Source organism: Lissotriton helveticus, chromosome 3_1 (genome assembly GCF_964261635.1).
Source record: "Lissotriton helveticus chromosome 3_1, aLisHel1.1, whole genome shotgun sequence".
NCBI lineage: Eukaryota > Metazoa > Chordata > Amphibia > Caudata > Salamandridae > Lissotriton > Lissotriton helveticus.
The window spans coordinates 333,657,630-333,684,411 of NC_136061.1; the positions used below are offsets into that span (position 1 = coordinate 333,657,630).

General features: G+C 42.3%; 1 protein-coding gene across 2 annotated transcripts in view; it reads right to left on the reverse strand.

Moving 5' to 3' along the window:
- The window catches only part of ITGAE (integrin subunit alpha E), an 844,898-nt gene that overhangs the window by 567,171 nt on the left and 250,945 nt on the right, over window positions 1–26,782 (reverse strand). For both annotated transcript variants that reach the window (XM_078679953.1, XM_078679952.1), the window contains exons 10-11: window positions 8,204–8,357; window positions 4,578–4,728 (exon numbers count right to left, since the gene is read on the reverse strand). In XM_078679953.1, the coding sequence (XP_078536079.1) occupies window positions 4,578–4,728; window positions 8,204–8,357 (305 nt within the window). The remainder of the gene's footprint in view (window positions 1–4,577; window positions 4,729–8,203; window positions 8,358–26,782) is intronic.

Genomic DNA, 26,782 nt, shown 5'->3' on the forward strand with positions numbered 1-26,782 from the left:
CTATTGATCTGCAGATATAGACTTATTGATTGGCTACATGCCATTTGTTTGAACCAGAACACAGACCTTAATGTTTATAATAATGTGGTATATGCCCTATCCATGTGCTATCAATCTCAATTGTTTCTCAAAGCGTATATTCAAACAATGGTAGTATGGTACACATTCTATTAATTCGCCATGCACCCAGGGCCTCCTTTTTAGGGGCTGATTTGGCTTTATTAACATGCTTTCATGCTTTTATTTTCTTGGTATTTAAAGCTAAATGTTTTTGTGCAGTTGTTTGTGAAATATTCCAATAGTTTATGTAAAGCATTCTCAGTTCACCGTAGCAAAATTGCATCACCTGGAAAAAAGAGAATCAGGACTTTTTTCCTGCGATTACATGGACATCATTTAAAAATAGCCTAAAAAGGCCTTTGGCTAGCACACATCCCTGCCCAAATACTTTCCCAATCGAGAAGATGTCACTACGTTTGCCTTAAGGTCCATATCAGACTCTAGTCATGTTGTTAACATACGTCCTTGGTATTGTGCCCAGAAGATAATTATGGTCCCTTGCTCACTTTGCCAATGGAGAAAAAACAGCAATGGACCGCACACCGCTAACCCCTCATCAGTAGAGAAAGTCAATCGGGGTGGAAGAGAAGGCCGCCTCGTAACCGCCACGGGCCTCGTTGCCCAGCACCCAGGTGCGTCGTCCAGAAGCTCGTCAGCTTGGGAGGCTCAAGGGAGCCCTTATGTAGAAAAAACAGCAATGGACCGCACACCGCTAGCCCCTCCTCCGGGTCGCCCCTAAGCACTCTGGTATGTGCAGTGCCTGAAGTTCGAAGAATTACTGAAAGTTCGTAAGTGGTTCACCTATGTAGGTGCAAGTAGATACTTGTTGTTCCCCCGATCTCTAGACCCGGGACATGGCCCGGGTTTCGGGATATCTTCCCTCATCAGTAGAGAAAGTCAATAGGTGTGGAAGAGAAGGTCGCCTCGTAACCGTCACGGGCCTCGTTGCCCAGCACGCAGGTGCGTCGTCCAGAAGCTCGTCAGCTTGGGAGGCTCAAGGGAGCCCTTATGTAGAAAAAACAGCAATGGACCGCACACCGCTGCCCCTCCTCCGGGTCGCTCCTAAGCACTCTGGTATGTGCAGTGCCTGAAGTTCGAAGAATTACTGAAAGTTCGTAAGTGGTTCACCTATGAGGGTGCAAGTAGATACTTGTTGTTCCCCCGATCTCTAGACCCGGGACATGGCCCGGGTTGGCGGCCTTCTTTTCCACCCCTATTGACTTTCTCTACTGATGAGGGAAGCTATCCCGAAACCCGGGCCATGTCCCAGGTCTAGAGATTGGGGTAACAACAAGTATCTACTTGCACCTACATAGATGAACCACTTACGAACTTTCAGTAATTCTTCGAACTTCAGGCACCGCACATACCAGAGTGCTTAGGGGCGACCCGGAGTAGGGGCTAGCGGTGTGCGGTCCATTGCTGTTTTTTCCACTTTGCCAATGGAGTCAAGCTAGCCTGGCTGACGAGGAGTGTTACTAAGAAACCGGTCCCAGGATGCTTGTTTTTGTTCAGGGAAGACCTGGCTTGGCAGTTCGGGCTGGACTGTTCCCATGAGACACAGGGTCAATACTGATTTGCATATCCCTGGGTCTGAGAACTGAGGTGGCAGAGTGAGCTAAAGAACAATGATGGATTCAACCCAGATCTGTGACTGGGGGTGAGTGTCTGAAAAGTTTCAGCACACCATCCATCATCTCTTTGTGTTTGCTTTGTTTGCACTAAGTTGGCAGGGTATGCCCAGATGTAGGTCCTTGCTCACTTTGCCCCTAGAGTCAAGCTAGCCTGGCTGATGAGGAGTGTTACTCCGAAAACGGTCCCCGGATGCTTGTTTCCGGTTCAGGGAAGACCTGGCTTGGCAGTTCGGGCTGGACTGTTCCCATGCGACACAGGGTCAAGACTGATTTGCATATAGCTGGGTCTGAACTAAGGTGGCAGAGATAACTAAAGAACGATGATGGATTCAACCCAGATCTGTGACTGGGGGGAGTGTCTGAAAAGTTTCAGCACACCGTCCATCATCTCTTTGTGTTTGCTCCCAGCTTATGAATTGAGTGGCACAGTTTCCAAGCACTTAGGGTCCTCCTATATAAGTAGCAAGGTACTAAATCAGACTCCCGTGCTTTGTTCCTTTTAATACTTCAAGTAGGCCCTTTCTATTGCTGCTACCAGCATTGCCAATAAAAGGTTAACACACTCGAAACATTCTATTTCATATTTAGGCATTCCTTATCGAATCAGCTAGAGCTGCCGGGGGTGTCCTGGCTGGATTTAAAGGTTTTAACAGAAAGTGACCATAACATTTTTAATTCTGTCAGTCTGGATTGGAAGGATCCAATGATTACATCATCATCTCCCAAAAGATTCATCAAGGATAATGTTGTTGAATCTTAATACTAATGCATTAGCAACGGGGTTTCTTTCTGATATTGTCTGTGATTCTAGCAGACAGATCTCCTATCATTAGTTGGAATAAGATCTGCAGAGTGATCAACATTTTAAGAACTTTGAAACAGAGAGGATAGAAAGTCTGTGTATGTTTTTGTCTGTGTGTGCATTTACAAATCCCTTGTGAAATCCGACACACAACTCACCATACTCAACTGAAAGCACCTTTACCAAACTATTTGCACGAGAATTCCTTTATTAGGGGGGTGTAACACCCCCAAAAAAAACCTGATTATCAAGTGACTTCTTGAGCTGGGCATTGCAGACTAGTGCTTAATCCACAGCCCACACATGCTTTGTAATTTCAGTTTTCAGTATGAGGGGCTCTTTATTTCCGAATCCCTATTTTAGACGAACAGAAAACGTAAAACTTTTTTCTAGAGTCTAAACGTCAGAAGCATCTCTGCACTGTATTATAGAATTAGCATTTCTCTATTTATACCTATCCAGGGAGAATTTTCTTTTCTAGGGTGCAAGCTCCTCAAATTAAGATCACGCCTATGTTTTATTTAGTGTAGGCCAATGCGAATAAAAACATCTACAAGCACTGTGCTACTGTTCATGTCAAAAGTAATGAACAAAAAAATTGCACTAACTTTATATATTTACATTCAACATTTTTAGTCTATAAAGCAAACTGCTGGATGTGTCAAGCCTATGTACCCTTGCACACATCTCTCAGCAACTCTTTGTACATCTTTATGATACAGTTTCTTTCCCCTTAGGAGACATGTTTGTCAGTCACTCTGTTTATCGTGGAAAATCGAGCCAATTTTCTGGTTCCACATTCTTATGTCTGGCTGGCTTCAGCTTTTTTGTCTGCCAGAACTCATGTGATGGCAAAAAATAGGGGCCTTCAGTATAGACATCATACCTTACATCAATATCTTCCTAGCATAAGACTTGTAATTAATGCCTCTATCCAACAAAAACTACTTAACGCATATTGGAATATTTCACTAATATAACTCCATTCTTCCCATATTTTGGTGAGGTTCTTGGTAGTCACATCAAATGTAGGACGCTATTTGTTTAGAAATACATTTTTATAAGATATCTTTATGGTCTGTGTTTTGATGTCTCTACATGCTTTCATGTGACTTTCCTGCAAGCACTTGCTGTTAAGTTGCTTCTTGTTCAGTCCAGGCTGCACTTCAGCTCAGCTGCCAATACTATGGGCCTCATTAGGATGTCAGATGAACCGCCACCAACAAGTAATCGGTGGTGGTCCACCCAACATCTTAAAAAACTGTCCAACCTCCTGATTAAGATACTGGTGGTCAGAGTGAAGCAGGCAGGGAGAAAGACTGGTACCTCTGACAAGCTCAAGGAGCACGTCGGGTGGAGGTCGCACAATAATCCCTACTATACAGGCACTGCCATAGGGATTATGAAGCCCATTTCCCACAGCCTTTCCATAGCGGTCCCACCGCCATGGAAAGGCTGTCGGAAAGGGACTTTGGGGGCCCCTAGGAGTGTCTACGTCCCTGTGAGCCTCTGCTATGTGGCTACAGGGTACATGTGGTGCCCCCCAAACATCCACGCACTGTGTACTAGGCACCATGAGGTACGATGCATGGATATTTAAAAACATGCCTTTTACTACTGAAGCTGTGGCCCTTTTCCGGCCGCAGCACAAACCGCAATAGTAAAAGGAATGTTTCCACCTGCTTACACGGCGGTCACATCATAATATGGCAGGTGGAGCCACCGGACGTTCGTCCAACCACCATTGTAATGAGGCGTAATATGTTGGAGCTTAAGTTAGTACTAGCACCGTCGCTGGTGTATGCACCTATTAACCACAGCAGCCCTGCAGCTTAGCCTCAGTCATCCCGTCATCCTTTCAGATGTGTATGCACCAAAAATAGAAATTGAAAACAGGAAAGCCCAAATATACTGTAAATGTATACAGTTCCTAAATTCTTAGGAAATGACTGAATCAATTTTATGTGAAGAAAAACGTGTGCATCATATTTAGGTTGTCTGTTTATATGGGCTCTGGCCTTAGAGCCCCTGTCCTCGTCTACTGACAACTGCTATCATGGGAAGCAAGGATGTGTCCTTACCCTCAATTCCCACAAGTTTCTGTTCGAGAGCAGACAGCAGCCCATCCAAAGCTGAGTAGTTAGTGACTCTGAAAAGATGCTTGTCATCTGGGTCTGATGCAATCAGCTGCAGCTCATCCATTGCTTTCATTGAGTTGAAGGCATTTCCCACCTGTGATGAATACAAAGGATAATTCAATCAAGTCACAACATAACAATTATCTACTATCAAAAGTTCCGAGACAGATTCATGGTCAAGAAATACAGAGAATGATGCCATTCTACTACTTATAACAATCATATTGTAATCCTTACCCTGTCTCTCAATTTATTTGTACTTCTTTACCCAACTTCCATCATCTACATCTAGCCAGTCAATATTTTTAGAATGCCCTTTTGTACAAGGTATCATCATTGTGAAGATAATAGATATATATATACATTGTTTCTGTTGCACACAGTAGATCGTTTGTTTCAAGGTGCTCATTGCTGCTTATTGTCATGAACGTCATGTTTACAGGGTATGTCAAGTCTTCAGCTGGTTGTTTGGTTGCTACAATGACCATGCCTTGTTCAAAAAATGCATATTAAAAGCAACAGAGGCTCAAATGTACTGTTGCACTACATGGGTACTCTTGCAAAGCCAAGCAACACTTTCTAATGCATAGATGTTTGTGGAAATCACCTTCTAATGCCAAAATAGATTTTACATTGAAAATTGACACAATTGCAAACACCAAAATGTTCTACATAGCAAAGTGCAAATGTCCTGATAATGCATGCAAAGTTGCGGAGATGAAAGGTGAAAAGCAACATGTGTAACCTGCACTCATTCCCCTGTCATAGTTGACCTTGGTTACACCTTGCGACCATGGATGATGAGGCCCTGTGCAAATTCAATAAACCTAGCAGAAGTTTTCTTCATCACAGCACACAGAAGAACATATAGGCCCTAATTAAGGGGCCCATTAGGATGGCAGGCGAATCGCCCCCGCTGGGCCAGCGGTAGTCACCACTGGCACGGCGGGGGCGAACCGCCCGCCATCCACACTTCAAAGACCCCCCGCCATATTAGGATGGCTGGGGGTCCGCAGCGGATGGAAAAACCATCCGCCGCTTTTCCGCCGGTCGACACCACCATCCACATTACGATTACTGCGGAGATCAGCCTTTCCATGGCGGCGTTGCCACCATGGAAAGGCATGTGGTCTTTGCCTTTGGGGGCCTTTAGCGGGCCCCCAGGAAGTTGGGGGGTGCACATGGGGGTACCTATGGTACCCCCCATGCATTGGCATGGACAAAGTGGCAGGCACCACGCAGTGCCTGTCACCTTGTGCATGCCAATGCACAATGTGCATTCCCAGCATTGTGGCGGGTGGTGCTGTGAGCACTGCCCGCCACAATGCTGGGAATAGGGGTTGCCCCACCACAGTGGCCGTGGCATCCTAATTTCAGGTGCAGGACCGCCACACCCCTTGCTGACGGTCCCGCATTCCGTTACGGTCTGCCCGCCTTTGTAATGGAGCCCTATGTGTTTGGCGGTCCATGAACTGCCAAACTCACTGTGGCATGGCGATGATGGTCGGCCATCTCTACACTGGCGGTCCGACCTCTGTATTACAACTTTGGCGGTCAGGCCATCATTGTACAACTGCAACCACCAGGAACCCATGTTCCCAAGTGGTGCCACTGTGGTCAGGGGCTCACAATATGCTGGCTCACAATTTAACTTCTCATGCCATCTATCTGCTCAGCTGGAAATAATGAAGATAGCCTGGAGAGTCACCCCCATGCTACACAATTTTCCCTGTGTTCCCACTTTTAAAAATAAATACAGATAGGAAACACATTGGGGCTAATTATGAGTACGGCGGTCCTGGGACCACAGTACTTGTGGTGGAAGTCCGACCAATGCCACCCATGTGGGTCCACCCGCTGTGTTCCAAGAGTGATGATCAGACTACCACAGGACAGCCACCTGCGCCTGGATCCAGGAATATACTGGCACCGCTGAGAATATTCAGAGTTGCATTTCTACCGCTTATTTCATGGCAGTGACCCCGCCATAAAAAGGGTGGCAGACATGCAGCCCCTGGGCGAATTTGCACTGAAATTATACCCTCGTTCCTGCACAGCATGACAGGCACTAAATGGTACATGCCACACTGTGCAGGCACTCTCATTGCAGCGGTCTGCTATTAAGGCTCTCCTATTAGTCTAACACAGTGGCCACCATTAGACCTCCCCAGCCCCACCTGCCCCCCCTGGATTCAACTCAGAATCCATTGGGCTGGTACACCATGGGCTTGGTGGTCTTCCTGGGAGTGCAGCAGTGGCTGTCCACCAGGAGAACCACGAGCTCGTAATCAGGCGCATTGTTTTTCTGTTTGTATTTATCTGTAAACAATTAGGAACCTTACATATAATAATTGACAATGCATATTCTTTTATGAAAGCTGGGTACAGGGGCAGCCCTTTGGGGCCTGGACTCCTTTCAGCAGAGGCCAATACTTCTTGCAGCTTGTTGTGTCCCTGTAGCCACACAGGATCCCACTGACATTTGGAGTTCAGTTCTTTGTTCTGGGTACAAAAAGGAGCAGGTCCAGCCCTTCACTGCTCCTGTCACATCACAGCAAACAGGGTCCAGTCCTATTCTGTTTTACTGCTGGTTCAGAAAGTGTTCTGAGGAGGGTTCCTTGGGGTGTCACATTTATGTCTGGCACTAGTCAGTGGGTGGAGGTGAGTCCCGGACATTCTCTAACCAATGGGGGAAAACGGTACACACGTTTTTAGAACTTCCTGTTTGTCCTATAGCAAACAATCCTGCAGTGTCTTTCACTCCTGAAAGCGAAGGTGGGAAAACCCTTTCTCCCTTGTGCAGAGCTCTTCTGTCCAACAAGAGGTGTGGCCAGGTAAAAGAGCAGTCCCCACCACTGTGTAAACTTCAAACCAGTTCTGGGGGGGATATATCTTCTTTCCCACTGAGTTTGGCGCCAGCTAAGGTTGTGTCGGTCTTGGGGGCAAAGACTTTCGATTCTCCAGCTCTCCCCTCCACCCTAAACTATCAAAGAGCAGGCTTCAACACAATCACTTTCAAGTGAATTAAGTTTAGGGGCCCTTGGAGCTGATAGGAATCAAAGTCCTTCAACTAGTCCATTCTGTCACCAGTTCAAAGCCACTGTTCTGCTCTAGGAACAGTTGCCACACTTCATTGAGGTCAAGCACTAGTTGAGCGTTACCACCACCACAGTTATCACAAACACCACTATTACCACTATTACCACTAATGACTATCATCATTAGTACAACACCATCACGACCATCACCATGACCAACATTAAACTACCATTATTGCCACTATTATCACCACCCTCACAATCTATACAAACACTATTATTACCACTACTACACTTCCAACACCGTATGAGAAATTTGGCATGAACTTAGGCAAACAGCATTTGTACATGCGGGTGAAGTGTCTTCAATTTCAATTCAGACCATTTGTTTGTATCGAAGACCATCTTGTGTCATGGGAATGTTATGTGTTTGCTGTGGATCAATGTTAGGATGTAGACAGTAGGAGGTAAGTTTTAGTCTGTGGCATTAATCTTAAATGTGAAATGTTATATTGTTTGAGATGAACTCACCCCTATTACATAGCGCTCAATGTTCATCATCTGGGTCGAGCTGATTACTGTTGTCAGGTTTCTTTCATCCATGAAAGTCACCCCATCGGTCAACACAATGATGATTTTCTTTGCATTCTTTTTTGAACCATGTTCTTCTATGAAGATGGAATCCCTGTGAAGAAACACTGTGGGGTTAGTGACTAGGGCATCACAGCTTTTAGTAGCAACACAGAGGAAAGAAATAGGAAAGCATTGTAGAAGAGGATGCTCGTAGACATTTGAGCTTTCCTATCAGGCTAATGTGAACATCTGCAAATAGGACATCAGTAAAGTTGACAACACAAATGTAAGGGCAATAGTTCTAGGTAGGAGGCCTATAAATCTTAGCACTGACCTCGGAGTTTACTCAGATATAAACCCCACTAACTTTTGTAACTGCTTCAACTAACAAGACTAAGGACATCATTACGATGCTGGTAAGACTCTGGTCCAACCTGCACCGTAATAGAAGCGTGACCACCTGAGAGGAATTTGGCGGTCCCGCTGCCCTTATTACAATGTGACCATCTTCACTGCAGCCACAAAGTGTATATGTTCTATTGTGGCTTGTGCTGTGGGCACAATCTGCAATAGAAAATGTACACTTTAAAAACATCCCTGCACTGTGTGGTGCCTGCCACACAGTGCATGGATGTGCCCCCCAGGCCCCATAGCGGAGGTCGGTCACTTTCTGCCTGGTTCTTGCTTGCCATGAAAGGGCAGGTGCAAAATGATATTCTAATCCCTACGGCGGTCCCTGAGCAGGCACTGTCCCTATTGTAGGGATTACTGAATCTCCGACTGTCCAATGGGCTCCTTGAGCCCATTGGAAAGTGTTGGAATGTCCCTACGCCTGCTGCTCTGACCGCACACATTGTAATGCGTTGGTTGGGCCACAGCAGTAGATGACGGTCGGGCCGCATCTGATGAGCAGTCGGATGCAGACCAAATGACCCTCTAAACATTGTTCAAAGAAGACACCTAGGTTAAAAGCTGTGCCACTGGAAGAACACGCACAAGTAATGATATCTCACACTCCCCTTAGCTGTAAAGAATAAATAATATTAATTTGACAAATATTTCTCGCATGTGCATTCTTCCTCCTGCACATTTTCTTTGTTATGATGCATATCCTAAATTCATTCTGGATCTGGAAAGTTCGGAACTATTCGAGTGGCACTTTTTATTCCTGATGTGAAGGCAGACTTATTCTAACATCGATCATACTATATCTCCTCTCAACATATCTGTTCAGACTTATTTACCATAACCAAAATCCAGTGAATGGCAAAACTACATCAGAAACAGTTAGATCCAACTTGGAAAATGAGCAGATAAAAAGGAATTTTAGGGAAAGGGTTAAATGGATCAGTCAAAAAAAGTTACAGAGGGCTAGTGAGGTGTTCTCTTCAAGGATACTGTGGTATCTAGTTGCTGGTGTGCTGTAATAGAATGTTTGGGCCACATTCCATCCCCAGTGATGTTATTAATGTAAGGTTCTGTTCTTGTCAGTTGAGCCTGGAGTTTCAAGCTGATGGATGTGAGGTGCTCCTCTTACTTCAACCTATATGTTCCTATTTTACAGATACCATATACCAACAGATTTCCTATCTTATCAGAGACCCAAAGAATAAAGCTATCAACAAATTGGAGGAGGGAAAAGGAGTAAGTGAATTCAAATGTAAATCTACATCCAATAATTCTGCATGACCGCTTGATAAAAGGAATTTCTTCTCATGCAACGGAGTGAACAGTGTAATGTGTGAACAGATGACCACATATCCATCAGACAGGATGTCCAAGGAAGAAATATCCATCTGAGGATCTGAATTCACATCAACCTGGAGTGGGCCCTGAAGCCTTCTGTGATTTAATTCCTACTAAGTTGTTAATATAGGTTGAGAAATATTACAATCTGGCCACCTTAGAAATGTCTTTGCACCATTTTGCATCTGTGAAACACAAAAGAACTGGTGATGAAAGGTACACCATTTTGTTCGAGAGACATAGAAACTCAATACCATTTTAAAGTCAAACCAATGGAACCTTCCCTCTGTTTTAGAAGCAGGTGCCATATGGAATTTTGAAATAACTGCATGCAGACTGAGGGCCACAGAAGGGCATTTTCTCTCTGAAACAGGTGAGATAGAAGCTTCTGCAGACAAGACCTGAAGCTCGCCCATTCAACCGGATGAGGTAAGAAAAAGAAAGGGTCTTCATTATCTGGATTTTCAAGTTCCATGAGTACATTGACTCAAAATATAATGATTGAGGGAAGCCCCCATTAAACAGTTAAACCCCATATTCAGGTCCCAGTGTGGAACCACGTGCTGTTGTGGAGGAAACCTATTCTCCCAGACTGCCTAAAAACGGGTCAAGTTGCCCCCATAATCAAAAAACCCACAGCAGATAGATCAGACCCAAACAACTTTCGCCCAGTGACCAACATCCCACTACTGGCCAAACTAATAGAAAAATGCGTACAGAACCAACTAAGCCAACACATCACCAAGTTCTCATTGCTTGACGAATGCCAATCAGGATTCAGAGCCGGACACAGTACGGAAACAGCGATCCTTCATATTGTTGACGATGCGCTACAGGCACTTGACCAAAACAGAGCATGCCTACTGATTCTCCTCGATCTATCGTCGGCCTTCGACACCGTAAATCACGAAGCATTATTGTCCAGGTTACGGGACAGGATGGGTCTGACAGGAATTGTGCTGAAATGGTTCATCTCTTTTCTACAGAACAGATCACAACGATTCCTGGTCAACCAATCACTTTCACCTCCATGCCCTATTTCAATCGGAGTCCCTCAAGGATCAACGTTATCCCCAGATCTGTTTAACCTTTACGTTGAACCGCTCACAGAAATTCTCCAACAAGCACAGATATCGTATCACATGTATGCAGATGACACGCAAATATATCTAAAGATCTCTTCCCTAAAAGATCTGGAACGAGTGAACAAGGCTTTAAAAATGGCTCTACAATGGTTAATCACCAACCAACTGAAACTTAACGCCAACAAAACGGAGTTCCTACTAATCTCACCAGCAAGGAGCCGTACGGAAATAAAGGAGTGGACGAAAGTGGTAACTGCACTAAACTGCACCCCAACATTAATCAAGTCAGCGAAATCTCTAGGAATCACTCTGGACGAGAATTTAGACATGAAAGCCCACATCAACTCAATGGCCAAGAATGCCCGATTCCACCTGAACTACTTAAGGAAACTGAAACCATTCATCTCAGAGGCGGATCTCAAATTAGCTATCCAATCCTTAGTTATTTCTAGGATTGAATACGGCTGCACCACCTTAGCGGGATTACCAAAAATGTCCACAGCACCACTGAAAGCATGCCTAAACGCTGCGGCAAGAATTATCACCGGATCCAGGAAATATGACCATATATCGCCACACCTGAAAGCTTTAAATTGGCTACCCTATGAAGCAAGAATCCAAATGAAGATAGCTTGTATCACCCATAAAGCGCTACACCACAACACTCCAGGATACCTAGCGAAGAAAATCGAGCTATCGGGAGGGAATCGACCAGCGAGGAGTACTGGAGAATTTCTATTACGGCCAGCCTTTTTCCACAAGAAAAAAACTTATGATAGAGCGTTCTCAGGAGCTGCCCCCAGAATATGGAATTCAATTCCTCCTATCATCAGGAAGATCCAAAATGTGGCATCATTTAAGCGAGAAGTAAAGAGCTTTCTGATGAAGAAATACACTACCTAGAATAGATCAGTCATGATCTGACAATTGACCTAAATTTCATACTTGTTTACACATTCTATCTCTGATAGAAATAGTTCCACCTCTCCCTTTATTTATCATTTACCTCTTATTATCTACCTCTTACTTGTTTTCCGTATAACTGTCTGATATATATGTCTACCCAGAATAGATTGATCACGAAATGTCAATGACCCAACTATTGTGATAGAAGTATACCCGCCATTGACTATATTCATCATCTACCTCTTATCATCTACCTCATATTTGTTGTCTGTATAACTGTTGATATATATGTCTTTCCCTACGCCTTCATATGTTATTCGTTTTGATGCCCATATAACTGTTTTAGATACATGTCTGTTGCATACGCCTATATGTTAAGCGCTCTGATACCCACGGGTCTTGTTCGCGCTATACAAAACTTTCTAATAAATAAATAAATAAATAAATAAATAATATTCAGTAGCCTTTTCAGAAACTGGAAAAGCATAGACATCAGGAAATATAAACAATGTTGCAGTGTCATATTAAAGCAGATAGGACAACCAGAAAGCCTTGACAGTGCAGGGCAAGCTAGCAACAATAGAAGTTCAGAAACTGTACCAAAAAGACATAGCAATGACTCAACCTGTATGCTATGGCCCAAACTCAAAACCTTTTCCAGTAGGTCAAAAAGACAAGGGGAAGATGTAGAGTAGGGTATCTAAAGTATTCTCTAATAGTCCCAATTTCTGGTATAATTTTCCGATTGAGCATCCTCCTGGATTGGCTTAATAGTTCAGAGTAACATGGCATTGTTGCTTCATCCAGAACTATGAGGTTCATGGAAATCCCAACTAACTTCAATTTCTTCTAAAACAAAAACGATCAGAGGAAGCAGTCTAGAAGCACCCAGGAGCAGAAAGTCTCAGCTAACAATCAGATTACATTCAATTAAGCCCTGCTGGAGACATTTTCTTAATATTCATATGAGACCCAAAGCATCAGTCATGAACACACAAACTTGATATTTTGGTACATCCATGTCATGATGTCATGCTGCCTGTATATGGTTAAACTTTGTCAGAAGAAAATAGACATATTTCTGGCATTTTCCAACAAAAGTGAAAATGTCTAGCGCAGCATGAACCTGCCTTTGGAAGCACTGAAGCTCAAACTCCATGAGACGATCACCATCATATTCATTCAGTCATTCTTCCAGTACTCTATTCATAGGGACGGAGGTTAGAAAATGCATTAGAGTGATCCCTAATTCTAGACACCTGTTCCACAAGTGGTGTGGCCAAAAAGGAACGGCACCCTTTCATGTAAGCCTTTGAATTTCTGACGCCATCTGACTTAAGGAGCCATGGAGGGATTCCTCCCAGAGGTAATATATCCTCCATGAGTATGAAGTTAATTAGAGCGTATGCTCTTTCCTCAGATGAGCTTTAAGCAAATTTGTCAATCATTGTGTCAGGTTTAGGGGTGTGTAGCACTCCATAGCTTTGACCACAGCTCACCTGTAAGAGGAAAATATATGAAAGGATTCCATATAATTGGTGGCAAGCTCAAGCTCAGCTAACCTGTGCAGACTACATGTTTTGCAGAAGTCAAGACGAGCACCTATCTGAGGAAATTGAGCACATAATTGGCATTGCACTCACTGTTACAAACTATATTGCGGGGTCATAATTACAGGGAGATGGCCCCCAAAGTTTGCTCCTGCAAGAGTGTGTTAAAGTTATGGTTCTCTGACACAATATCACAACCAAAAATATCATGATACAGAAATATCATGTTAAAAATATAATTGGAATGGGAAGTACAAAAATATGTTTAAAAAATCGTTTTACACTCATATCGAAAAAATATATATAAAAATATTGGTTTTAGTGTGTATATATATATGTATATTTATATATACATATGTATATATATATAGTTAAAGACAGTAAATATGAAATATTTAACATAACATTAATACAATGTACATTAAATATGTTTAAATATATATATATATACATAAATGCATACTTAATTTAAACAAACACACACACATATATGAATGTGCATATATCTATGTACACATATAATATATAAAACTATTACAAAATATATTAATTATAATCTATATTTTAACCTTCTAAAGGTTTTTAAATATAAACATATATATAATATAGTGTATATAAATATATAAATATATATATGTGTATGTATATATATATATATATATATTTACATACTCAGAAAAACTGAATAATAAATGTAACAAATTAACTGAATTTCTTAAAAAATATTTCAATTTAATTGCACATACAATGTAAACAATAGCTAAACAGGTTTTATTAAAACTATTTTGGAAAGTTATATATATCTAAAAAAATATAAAAATAAATACAAAAACACATAATAACAATACATTTTTAAATAATACTAAAACTCGATTAAACTCTAATAATTATAAATATACTATTCCCATTACAGTATGTGCAATAGTAGGGAAAGCATTGCACCGGAAAGGATAACATTTACTATTCCCACTCCAGTCAGTGTGTGCAACAGTAGAAAGCTTTAGACACTAGAGGGGTGAAACTCACTGTTACCCCTTCAGTCGGTGCAAATGTAAAGAAAGCATTGGACCAGGAGGGGTTACATTTACTATTCCCACTCCAGTGTGTGCAACACAAGGGAAAGCGTTGGACTAAGGAGGGGAAAAATGTACTATTCTCACTCTGTACCATAATATGTGTATTGGTAAAGCACCCTAAATTATCTTGGTGCTGAATAATAGATTTTTATTGTTACCCAAACTCAATGTTACTTGTTTCATCAAACTCAGAAAGATGAAAGGTGGAGTGGACCCATAAGGATTTGAACCTATGACCAAGAGATCAAACACAGGCCCCTACAGTGGATGCATTAGCCACTAAGCCACCAGACCCGGCTTTACAACAGTAGAGAGAGCATTGGATTCAGGAGGGGTTAAAACAATTAAACTCTAATAATAATAATAAATATACTATTCCCACTAAAGTATGCGCAACAGTAGAGAAAGAGTTAGACACTAGAGGGGTGAAACAGTAGAGAAAGCATTGGACCAAGAGGGGGCAAATTTACTATTCCCACTCCAGGGTGTGCAATACTAGGGAAAGCATTGGATGTAGGAGGAGTAAAATGTACCATTCCCACTCCAGTGTGTGCAACAGTAAGAAAAGCATTGGACTCCAAAGGGGTTACATTTACTATTTCCACTCCAGTAGGTGCAAGATTAGGGAAAGCGCAGGACTCAGGAGGGATCACATTTGCTATTCTCACACCAGTTTGTGCAACAGTAGGGAAAGTGTTAGACTTAGGAGGGGTTACAATTACTTTTCCCACTCCAGTCTGTGCAACATTAGGGAAAGTGTTGGGCTCAGGGGTAAAATTTACTATTCCCACTCCAGTATGTGCAACATTAGGGAAAGTATTGAACTCAGGAGGGGAGGCGTTAGAGTCAGGAGGGGTAAAATTACTATTCCCACTCTATTTATGGTACAGAACAGAGAGAGTACTTTACTTTAAACAAATAACATATTTGAACAACTCTTTCAAATACCCCAAAATATAAAATTATAAATATAAAAATTGAATGTCTAAAAATAAAAACAAAATATATAATTTTGTTTAATAATTATTATCAATTAAAGAAATATTATTAATATCAATGAAATAGCGCACTATGTAATTTTTACTTTACCCCACAGTACTTAGTTAAATCGCGATGTGCCGGATTTGCAATTTATGGCAGTACTTGATTTGCCTCTGTAATAGCTATTGAATTCTAGGGCTTCATATATTTAGACATGCTTCTTTATGTCTTTGTTTAGGAACAGTGGACACGGGTTGTGGACAGACACCCTGTGCAGTTACCCAAATACTGAGTAAGTGGGCCCGCTGCTGGTACCAAAAGCCCTTTCTTTACCTTTACCATAAGGAATTAGCAAACAGCCACATCTCCGGTTATTCAACACACCGGTATTGATAGCACTGTCTTTGATATGGTCCATTCAGGACCCAATATCCAATGCATGCACAAAGGATTAGTACATGACTTATACCTATCAATGTCTAAATTGTTGTGTGTTCCATTGGTCCCACATTCATGTAGATAATGTTTCTCTCTTTTTTTTTAACCGAGCACAGAATTTACCTATCCAGGTAGAAATAAGAAGGATAGAGTATTTTTTGCACAAATTATTTGATGCTATCAGGAAGCACATCACTAATTTTGGTGAGTGCAGTTTCTTTACAACTTGAAAGGAATAACCAATATGACTAAATGGGAATTGAATAATTGTGTATGAAAGAAGTGTGTGAACGAAAGAGTCAGGGTCTAACTATGATCCACCATACCCGTTACTGTATTGACAGATGCCCTAAGCGGGAGGTTTATGTCTGCTCTATTGGGATTTGTTTTTGGTTTTTTAAAGGAATTCAGAAATATATTCTAAATGGCTGGTTAGTTCATGGAATGGGATATAATACTAAAAATCTATTTTTATATATTTCTTCCCTATTGTTCTTTCTTCTTTTCTTAGATTTGAACTATTTGTAGTTCCTTTAAGAGGGAGGTTCTTATCCCTGATACACCTTTTTGGTCCAAAAGAAGGTGGGGGTTATAGTGCCAAGACCACCAAAACATGTTGACGCTGTTCAATTACTGAATCCAACTATGAAAAAAATATTGCAAAAATAATAATGGACAACAATAAAGATATGAATTCTACGTAATACGTTGGATCAGGTTTTGTAACAGTACCTCCCTAGCTGTGCAATAGGGTCTTCCTGTTAGGTCTTTATAATGTTTCTTCTATTGTATATTTCTGTATACATTTTTTTTATTATAACTGATAGTTTGCTTTTATGGTTTATATGTGCACCACAACAAAAGTAAGGAGTTGGTTTTAAATGTAATTGGATTTACTGTGCTCAGTATGAACTGTTTTAATGCATATCAGGGTTATTGTTTTTTTAGAACTGAAAGACAACTAAGGTTTTTCAATGAAAACTGTGATGTTTATAATAGGAGTCTGGTTTTTATAAATATATGAATAAAGCCTCTCCAGCAACATTCTTTGGTGTTTTTGTTGAATGATTTCAGTATATGTGCACTCCCCGTTGTTTGGGGTCTATGAGTCTGATTGAAGTTGTACTAGTGTGAATTTGAGTTTGTTTTCCTCTCCAAGGGACTTATATTTTTTCCTCACTATTATGTAGTGCCCTGGTCCCTTTGGTTGGTGGGGCCTCCTCTCTTTTCTACTCCCTACGAAACAAGCAGGTGGAAAATAAGGCACAAATTTCCATATAGGACATCTGTGTCACGAAAACAAATATTAGGCTCCATTCATCCTTTTGTAGACGCCCTCTGCGATGATTGTCATCATTGTTACCACAAGACAAAGTCAGCATTGAGCTGCTTCCATGCCTTCTGGTGGCAGTGAAAAACTATTTAAATCTAGTCTGCCTTTAGTCCTGAGTGTTTTTTCAATGAGACCAGGAAACTTCAGGAGGAAGATATCCTTTATTAACACCATGCTTGCTTCCCATTTATTGATATACAAAGCTGCTTCGCCAAATGATTCCGTTCAATAGGCATATTTTCTTTCAAAATTATATAGGATGAACTCTTCCCATTTTATCTTGGCCGTTTGGGCACTTGATTTAAAGCTTGAAAAAACCTGGATCAGAAGAAGTGAGCTATAACCTGTTTCCCAGCAGAGCCAGTGCATGATTCTATGTTTGGTGCCTGTTGTGACCCGGTTATTCAACAAGACATAAGTACTTACTTGGATATTTGAACTCATACAGAGTCAACTATTTTGAGGCCTAGCTTGACACCACAGATTTCGCCAGACCTTCTGAGATCAACTGAAAAAGCTTTAAGAGTTACTCATGGAGAGGGGTTTTGACTCCTATCAGTTGATTCCTTTAAATACAGATTTAATACATATTTTGATTTAGTAGATGTTCTGTACTTCTACTCAAAAAGTGTTTGTATTACAATTCCGGTCTTGTTCGAAAGCTTATGAGCAATACAGTAGGTTCTGAAATGGTTATGGTGAAAAGTCTATGTTACCAATTGTCACATGCTATAATCTGGTCTGTGTAATGAAACATCACAAAAAAGGAAATAGGGCCTACTTATTTATTGTGAATAGCACTCTACATTTGAGGTAGAAGATTTGCACGATGAGAATCCCTGTTAGGCTCACTTGGCGAGAGTGTATTGTTTTGCCAACTGAACTTTTGTACATATATATAACCAACGATGAGGCTGCAGAATTTGTACAAACACTCAACACTAACACTTTTAATCTCTCCTTCACCAGTCACACCAGCAATGTGGTAGTTGACTTTCTTGACCTTAAAGTCAAAGTTGAAGGTAATATTCTTACAACCATCCTATTTAGAAAAGAGACTGCAGGCAATAGCCTTTTGCACGCCCAAAGCTGCCATCCAAACAACCTCATCAACTCCATACCATTAGGCGAATTCTTGTGTGCTAAACGCAACTGCTCTACAGATGAGTACTACATGAAAGAAGTGCTTGTCATGACAGAGCGCTTCAAACTAAGAGGATATACCAACAAATGCATTTCCACAGCTGTCAAAACAGTTAATGCGAAAGAGAGAGGTAGCCTGATCACAAGTCAAGATAGGAACACTAATCTTTCTGAATCATTGACCAGTAGATTTATCACTGATTTCCATCAGCAATCAGGTAAAGTGAAACAAGCCATGGGGAAGTTTTGGAGTGTACTAAAACTCGATAAAGATCTTGTAAAGGGAATTAGTGAGCACCCCCAAATAACATATCGGAGACCGAGATCCCTTAAGGATATGCTATGCACTACACTTGTGCCAGGCACCAATAAGAAAAATCCAGTAAGAAGGTTCTACGTTTGCGGTAAATGCAAAGCCTGCCGCAATAGTAAGAATCTTAAAGAAGTGAAATTGTCTAGTGAGTGTGACAATTTTAAAATCTTGAAACATGTCACTTGTCTCACTGATTATGCAGTTTATTACCTCAAATGCCCCTGCCAACTCTACTACATTGGCAGTACAATACACCAAGCTAAGAAGAGGATATTGGAACATATGCGGGCCATCACCAAAGGGGACAAGCAATACCCCATAGCGAGACACTTTGCTACACATCACAAGAGTAATGCCTTTCTACTCTCTTTCTGTGTTCTGGAAACAGTCCCTGTCAGGGAAAGAGGGGGTGACAGAATTCAGGAACTTAGGAGACTAGAATCCAAACTCATTATTAAGTACAGAACCATGCAACCTGAAGGCCACAACCTTGATGAAGAACTTGCTGTGCATCTGGGTTAGACAATTCTATTTGTATCTGTATCCGTTCTCATGATTGTTTTTTAATATTGTATGTGAGATGCTGTTTTACATGTTTCAAGTCACATGCTCATTTGTTTTTATCATTTTCTTATGCTTACAGATCTCTGGGAAGTCTCAATAGGAGAGTTTATTTACATGACCACGGAAACAGCACATTGAAAGCATGTATAACTGTTGAACTTGAGTGTGAGGAAGCTCAGCACTGCCTGTGGTGACAGATTAAGCTTTGGCTTCGGGTGATGCCGTCGATTTATGCCCACTGGGGCAGGACTCTGCTTAACAGTACTGGTTGCCCACTTGGGCTATTTTCCATTATTCATTTGACCGAAAGTTGCATCTAATAGCAATTTGAGTTCCTTTATTATATATTCTTTTGAATTTTTTGGGGCTTTTTGAGGCCCACCTTCAATTGTTGGAAGCTTGCCCACTTGGGCGATATTTAAAGCTTTATGTTCGATGCAAGTACGGAAGAATTGGCTGTTTTTGCATTTTTTTTTGCATTTTGCACTCAACCATGAAATGTGATGCTTTATTGTTCCCTCCCTGGCAGATACACAAAATGACAAATGTATTTTCCATTACTGCCAGTTTGACTATTTTGTCAGTACTTAATTTAGATATCACCTTACAGGAGGTCCTAAGTAGTATCAGGGCTAGTAAGGGCGGTAAGGCCCAGGGACCCGATGGTGTCCCAGTTGATGTATACAAATTTGCGCCCGAGACTTGGGGGCCAGTACTAGCCAAAGTTTTTAATGCTGCTGTTCGCTATACTATTCCGTGTACCTGGTCCGAATCTATAATAGTTCCAATTCATAAAAAAGGGGACCGAGGAAACGCCAAAAACTACCGGCCAATCTCGTTGTTGGATTCGTCGGTCAAGATCATGAGCCGTGTACTCCTCGTCCGATTGGAAGAATGGGCAGAGTCTAACAAAATAATGACAGACTGCCAATATGGGTTCAGGAAAGGGAGGGGTTGCATTGAACAATGCTTAAATCTGGAGCTACTGATCGGGAAATACACCCGTGCAAAAAAGGGTTCACTTTACCTCTGTTTCGCTGATCTGAGCAGCGCTTTTGACCTGGTGGATCACGCCATACTATGGACTACCTTGCTAGAAATGGGAGCACCCAGGGAAATTATATATTTTCTGGCCCGTTTATACGAGAGGCTTAGCTCGAGTGTCCGGTATGGGCCTTCGGGCGAATGCACAGATAAATTTAAGGTCAGGAGAGGTATCAGACAAGGGTGTGTATTGGCACCCTTCCTCTTCACTCTGTTCATTAATGAAATAGACTCGATCTTACAGAGGGCGCCAGCTGACGCACCTAGAGTAAACACAAGTACCATCCCCGTGTTACTCTATGCGGACGACGCTGTGTTGCTCTCTAGGACTCCCCGGGGTCTACAGCTTTTGATAGATAAATTTGTGGCCTTTATTGAGAAAAGAAAGTTGGTCATTAATAAAAGCAAGACATTTGTGATGGAGTGCGGAGCTAGTAAGGTAAAAATTAAAAAGCCCTATAGGTATCTCATTGACGGCCAAGTGGTGCAGTCTGTGGAAAACTTCTGCTACCTGGGAGTTAACTTTTCCAAAAATGGCCACTGGGATGTCGAGCACAAGGTGGTGCGCGACAAAATGATCAGGAGCGCCAATGGAATATTTGCATTTGCAAGTAAATTAGGTAGTAGAAGGCCTAAAGAAATGCTTAAGATTTTTGAAGCTAGGTGTCTCTCGGCTGCCCTCTACGGAGCAGGGATATGGGGGGTATCTAGGGTAGAATCCCTACAGGTAGAAGAGAATATGTTCCTGAAAAAATTGCTGTGTCTCCCGACCTCTACTGCTAATAGTTTGGTCCATAAAGAACTAGGACTACACCATATAAACGATCTATTATTGTTGAGACCTTTGATGTTGTGGCGTTCAGTCTGGATAAAAGACGAAACCTCATTTAATAGGGCCATCATCGAGGATTGTTTACGCCTAGACTATTTTCTTAAAATCCCATGGATCAAGTACACAATTGATTCTTTCTCTAGTGTATTTGGGCTTAACGTTACATTAGATCACTGTTCTGCCTCGGATCTCTCTAAGGAGAGTCTGAAATCAATTTTCTTAAATCATTGTGCAGAAAGACGAGCTACGGATGATCTTAAACTTTCCACTTGTATACGTTATAACCATTTGAATGAATTTGTGGGCCTACACCCTTACCTCATCCAGGTGACTAAAGGGCAACACCGGTTTGTTCTCACCAGGATGAGGATGGGTACGGTCCACCTATTGGTTGCATTCCCTGAGATTAAGAAGCGCCCTACTGGTCCATGTCGGTGCGACAATATTTCGGAACAAAGCACAGAGCACTTTCTACTTATATGTAACCTGTATAGCGAATGTCGTAAATTCTTTTTAAAACCTTTATTTATTAAATTTGGAGCAAGAACTGTTAAAGCGGCAATGAAATTACTTTTTAACTTGCATCACCCTGACATCTGTTTTTACACGGCTAGTTTTTTACTTAGGGCCATCAGCTATAGGAAAAGCATGATTTTTTAAATATATTTATCAAATTTCTTATTCCATCTTATTTATTGGAAAAAAATTTAAGTGTGTTATTTGATTGTTATATGTATCTTACTGTATTTGTAGCTGATTGCGATTGTCAAAGTGTATTTTCTTTTAATATGTATTGTATGTATGTACTTTTATGGACATGATTTACATGCTTCCGAATAAAGTTTTTGAAATTGAAATTGACTATTTTGTTGAATTTCATTTTGAATTCACATTGATGAGTTATGCAATCACTGTAGTACTTATTTTATTTATTTTTGACATCCATGAATTAATTGATTTTTGAATTATGTGCTGTTGAATCTGTGACACCATGATTTAACTCCATGAAGACTTCAGCGAGTCTGTTGTTAATGTCTACAGGTATCACATGAGTACCATGTGACCTTTATTTAAACCAGTGTAAACAGCCGTCTCGTACTCGTGATAAAGAAGGCTTGACCTTCGAAACGCATCGAGCGAAGCTGTCCTAAATAAACACGCTTTCGACTAAATTGAGGCCCGGACAATCCTTTCTTGAAGTGAAAGTAAAGTGGTGGATATATATATATTCACTGAAAAACCATAGGTTTCAGGCCTTATATAGTTAGGAATTAGCATTTTAAAAAACCATTGAAATTGCTCCTATGAAGTTAGTTGTACTAACTATATTTCACGCACCCGCAATCCACTGCTGATGATGTCACATATTACATCATTCATGACATGGTCAGTGACATCACTGATGACATCTCAAATGACATCAATGATGACATCATCCAGTGAATGTGGTTTGCTTCGATATTTAAATATGCTTTATATATATAGCAATTTGCATTGAAGTATGAGTGGATATATAAAAATAAATATTTGGATGGAGGACTTTAACAATTTATAGTGTCTCACTAAATATAGTGGATAGTGACTAAACTGTGTGAATATCTGTATCACTTTGTCAGTTGTTGTGTAAACTGGTTCTCCAGTTGATTACTAGCTATGTGAAAGTCTATGTTAGTTATTGATTAGTTAACTGAGTATTTGTATGGGAGAGTGAATGTGTGGTTCGGTAGAGGGTGTGTGACTGCCCAAAGATGTGTGAATAGTTGATTCAGTAGATATATGAAGTTAAAACTACATGTTCTAACAGTTGTTTGGTTGAGTGAATATCTTTATGGGTGTGGTGATGAGCAAATATATTTCTCAATGGTACATGCCCAACAAACTAGAAAAATAAAAGGCAGTGTATGTGTCAGTTGTTGTATATAAATAAGTATACATAAGACTCAATGATTGTGTGAGTGACTGTATGGATAACTATAAACTTGTAATAATGATTTTATAATATACTAAATATGACTTACTATCTAAATGAATAGATGAAGTGGTGTTTGTATGTGTGTAGCTAAGTAAGTATGTAAATATGATCCATTGTTTGCATAAGTGAGTAGGATAACTTCATATGTGAATAGGTTGTGTGCTGGTGTGTAATGTCGGTATAGGTGTATATGTATTTTTGATAGTGTGAGAAGTTGGCCTGGTATATGATGCTCACTAGTTCTAGTGATCACCTTGTACCATGCCAAGCAACCCTTATGATGATTGGTTGTAAGTCAACCTTGTAGACAAGCTAGCCTAGGGGTAGCATGGACTAAGCAGTCTTAGGCTAAACTCTGTAAAGGCATGTGAAGCAAGCTGTTTTACCATACACAATCCCCTTGAATACCAAATGAAAGGACACCACACAGATATATATTGAAAATATATATATATTTATTTACTACAAATATCCCCTATACTCTTTATGAGCACAGAAGCATATGCGTTAAAACAAAACACAGTTTAAATATACAAAAGTTGCACGAATATGGATGAGCCCTAGGGGCCACCTAAACCATATACTTAAATAGTGGTATAAGGACCACTATGGGGAAAGGAAAGAGGCCTAGGGCCTGGGGAATCGCTGGAGCTGTTCGGGACTAGCAGTGATGAAGTCGGGAAAGGCCCGCGGGACTCGGGTGCAGCGCTTAAAGCGCACGCATGCACCAATGCAATGTCAATGGTGCGTAAAAGTTACAAAGTTAGTATTTAAGGAACCTTCCGATGGACCTACAAGGATAAAACTTTAGACACAGGCACTAGAGGTGTACACCAGTGTGGGAACACCGGCGTTGCTGAGTTACCTCACCCACAGGAAGCGGGTGCACAGGTGCGAAGTAGTGTCGGGTTTCTTCACGCAGGTCGATGGTGCTTGGAGCTGAAGATGCTGCATGCGGGTCGTCGAGGAGAGTTCCGGTGGATCCAAGGGTGGATCTTAAGAGGTGAAGACCTGAAAGCAGAAGGGACAATGTTCAAAGTCACTAGCCAGTGACTACCGTGGAACCAGGATGGAACCAGGCGATGTCGGGTGCAAACAGGTGAAGAAGTGAAGATTGTCTCTGCAGCCACGTGGACACGAAGAGGTCAAGGACGTCCAGGCGTTGGTCACATGCTGTCCCACAAAGGCTCTCGCTGTTGGCGGTGTCGGCTTCTTGATTGGAGCAAACAGGCCTTGGCTAATGCAAGCCACGCAGGAATCGATGCAAGCTTCTCACTCGGACCAGCAAGGTCAGAGCGGGTGCTCCTTTTCAGGGGAGCAAGGGCCAGTCTGGAGCAACCAGACCAGTGGTGTAAGTTGTAGTTTTCGTCGCCAAGATGGCCGCTAGCCACGTGGCAAGTGGCCGGGATGGCGCGTCGAGTGGCAAAGTGCAAAAAGGCCCCACGCAGATCGTGGAGATGCTGGGGGGCTGATCTTCGGTGCAAATGCTGCTCGGTGTCGGGGCTTCTCAAACCCCAAAGCACAGCGTCGAGGGTGCCTCGGGTGCTGCGCAGTCAGCTTCTCGGGGGTCTTCCAAGATGTCCGGTCCCACGTCTCTCGGTGCCTCCACGGGTCTCTTCTTTTCAGGGACTATGGATCGGGCTCTGAGATGTCTGGGAGTCTGGGTCTTGTCAGGCTCTGGGCTCGGGCTCCGGCGGGAGGCGGCGGCAAAGCAGATGTCGAGTTGCTGGTTGGTGCCTGTATTCACAGGGTGGTCACTCCTTGGCCACAAGGGAGATTCTCTTGCGTCTTCTGTGCAGCAGAATGTCGAAGTCCAGTCTTCTTCTTATTTTTAAGTCGAGTTCAGGATGATCTGAAGTCCTGGGACACAGCTCCTACTCTTATTCGAATTCTAGGGGCCGGATCACCTACTAGGTCCCTCCTCTGGGTGGGACCAGGAAGGGGGGCGGTTACACCCCCTTTCCTTTGTGCGTTTCGCTCCAAGGCTGGGGCTGGAGAGCCCCAGCACAGGTTTGAACTGGCAAATGCACAGGACACCTTGTGTGCCCAGGCATGTCTGATTCTATTCAGCCCTGTCCTACCCAATACCCAAAACCCTGTCTGGGGTGGTGCTAGCACCTCCCAAGGCAGGAAACCCTTTGTCCAAGCCACCCTCGCTGGAAGGACTCCCAGCAGCAGGAGGTCAGACTTGTGTCTGTGGTGGCAGCATCCATTTTGTGATGCTGAGGCTCATGTTTAACTTTACCCGGGTTTCAGGTTATGTACATGTCGTGTCCCTCTAGAAGGGTGGAATGCTACCCCCGTCGCCAGAACTGGCGAGGGGGTAGTATTCCAATTCGTATGACACCTTACTCGACATGTTTTGATAAAGCCAAACCAAAGATAGCATTTAACCGCGAGGTTCATAATGCACTTAAGAGTATACGGTATGGCAGTATCATGGAACAGCTAAAGGACGTGGTTCCGAAAGCTGCAGACAGGCTCAGCTCATGCCAGAGCGCCATCTCACATATTTCCAAGCACTCTGCCTCCAGGATTGATGAGGCCTTCCATAGGAGTGGCTGATAGGAACATATGTGCCCATTTTAGGTTAGATATAGATATACTATACCTAAGTAAGGGGTGATTACACCGACTTACCCCAGCTGAGTGATCAGCTACTTGTGTCAAATATGGAGGCCAGGGTGTCACAATACGTGCTGCAGCCCCAGGTAGGCCTTGGAAGCACCTATGCCCTGGGTACCTGGGGTACACTGTTACAGGGGCCAATAAGGTGAACCAGTTCCAATTCGTAATGCACCTAATGTGCATTGGCATTAATTTAGAGAGAGAACAGCAGGCTGTGGGTCTGATTAGCAGGCCCACAGCCACATTAAGTCATAAACCAGTGAAGCAAAAAGCAAAAATTTGGGGTGACCATAGGATAGCAGACCCTACTCTCCTACACAACCCCCCCCAAACGCAGGGACATTAGACTAACCTTGACCAGTTGTGTCTTCATGTTCTAAGTGGAAGTACCTGGAGAGACCATCTGCATTACCATGGTCAGTCCCTGGGCGGTGCTCCACTGTAAAGTCCATCCACTGTAGGGAAATGGACCACCTGAGCAGTCTGGGGTTTTCACCCTTCATATGATTAAGCCATAAGAGGGGCTTATGGTCGGTCTGAATCTTGAAGTGAGTGCCAAACAAGTATGGTCTCAACTTCTTCAGGGCCCACACCACAGCAAAGGCCTCCCTCTCAATGGCTGACCAACGTTTCTCTCTGGGGGTCAGCCTTCTGCTAATAAAAGCAGTGGGCTGGTCTTGACCATCTACATTAAGTTGTGAAAGCACAGCTCCCACTCCCAACTCAGAAGCATCTGTTTGGACAATGAACTCTCTTGAGTAGTCAGGACTCTTCAGGATAGGTGCAGAGCACATGGCCTTCTTCAGGTCATCAAATGCCTTTTGACAGTTTACTGTCCACTGAACCTTTTTGAGCATCTTCTTGGATGTCAGATCATTACGAGGAGTCACAATGGACCCATAGTTCTTAACAAACTTCCTGTAGTA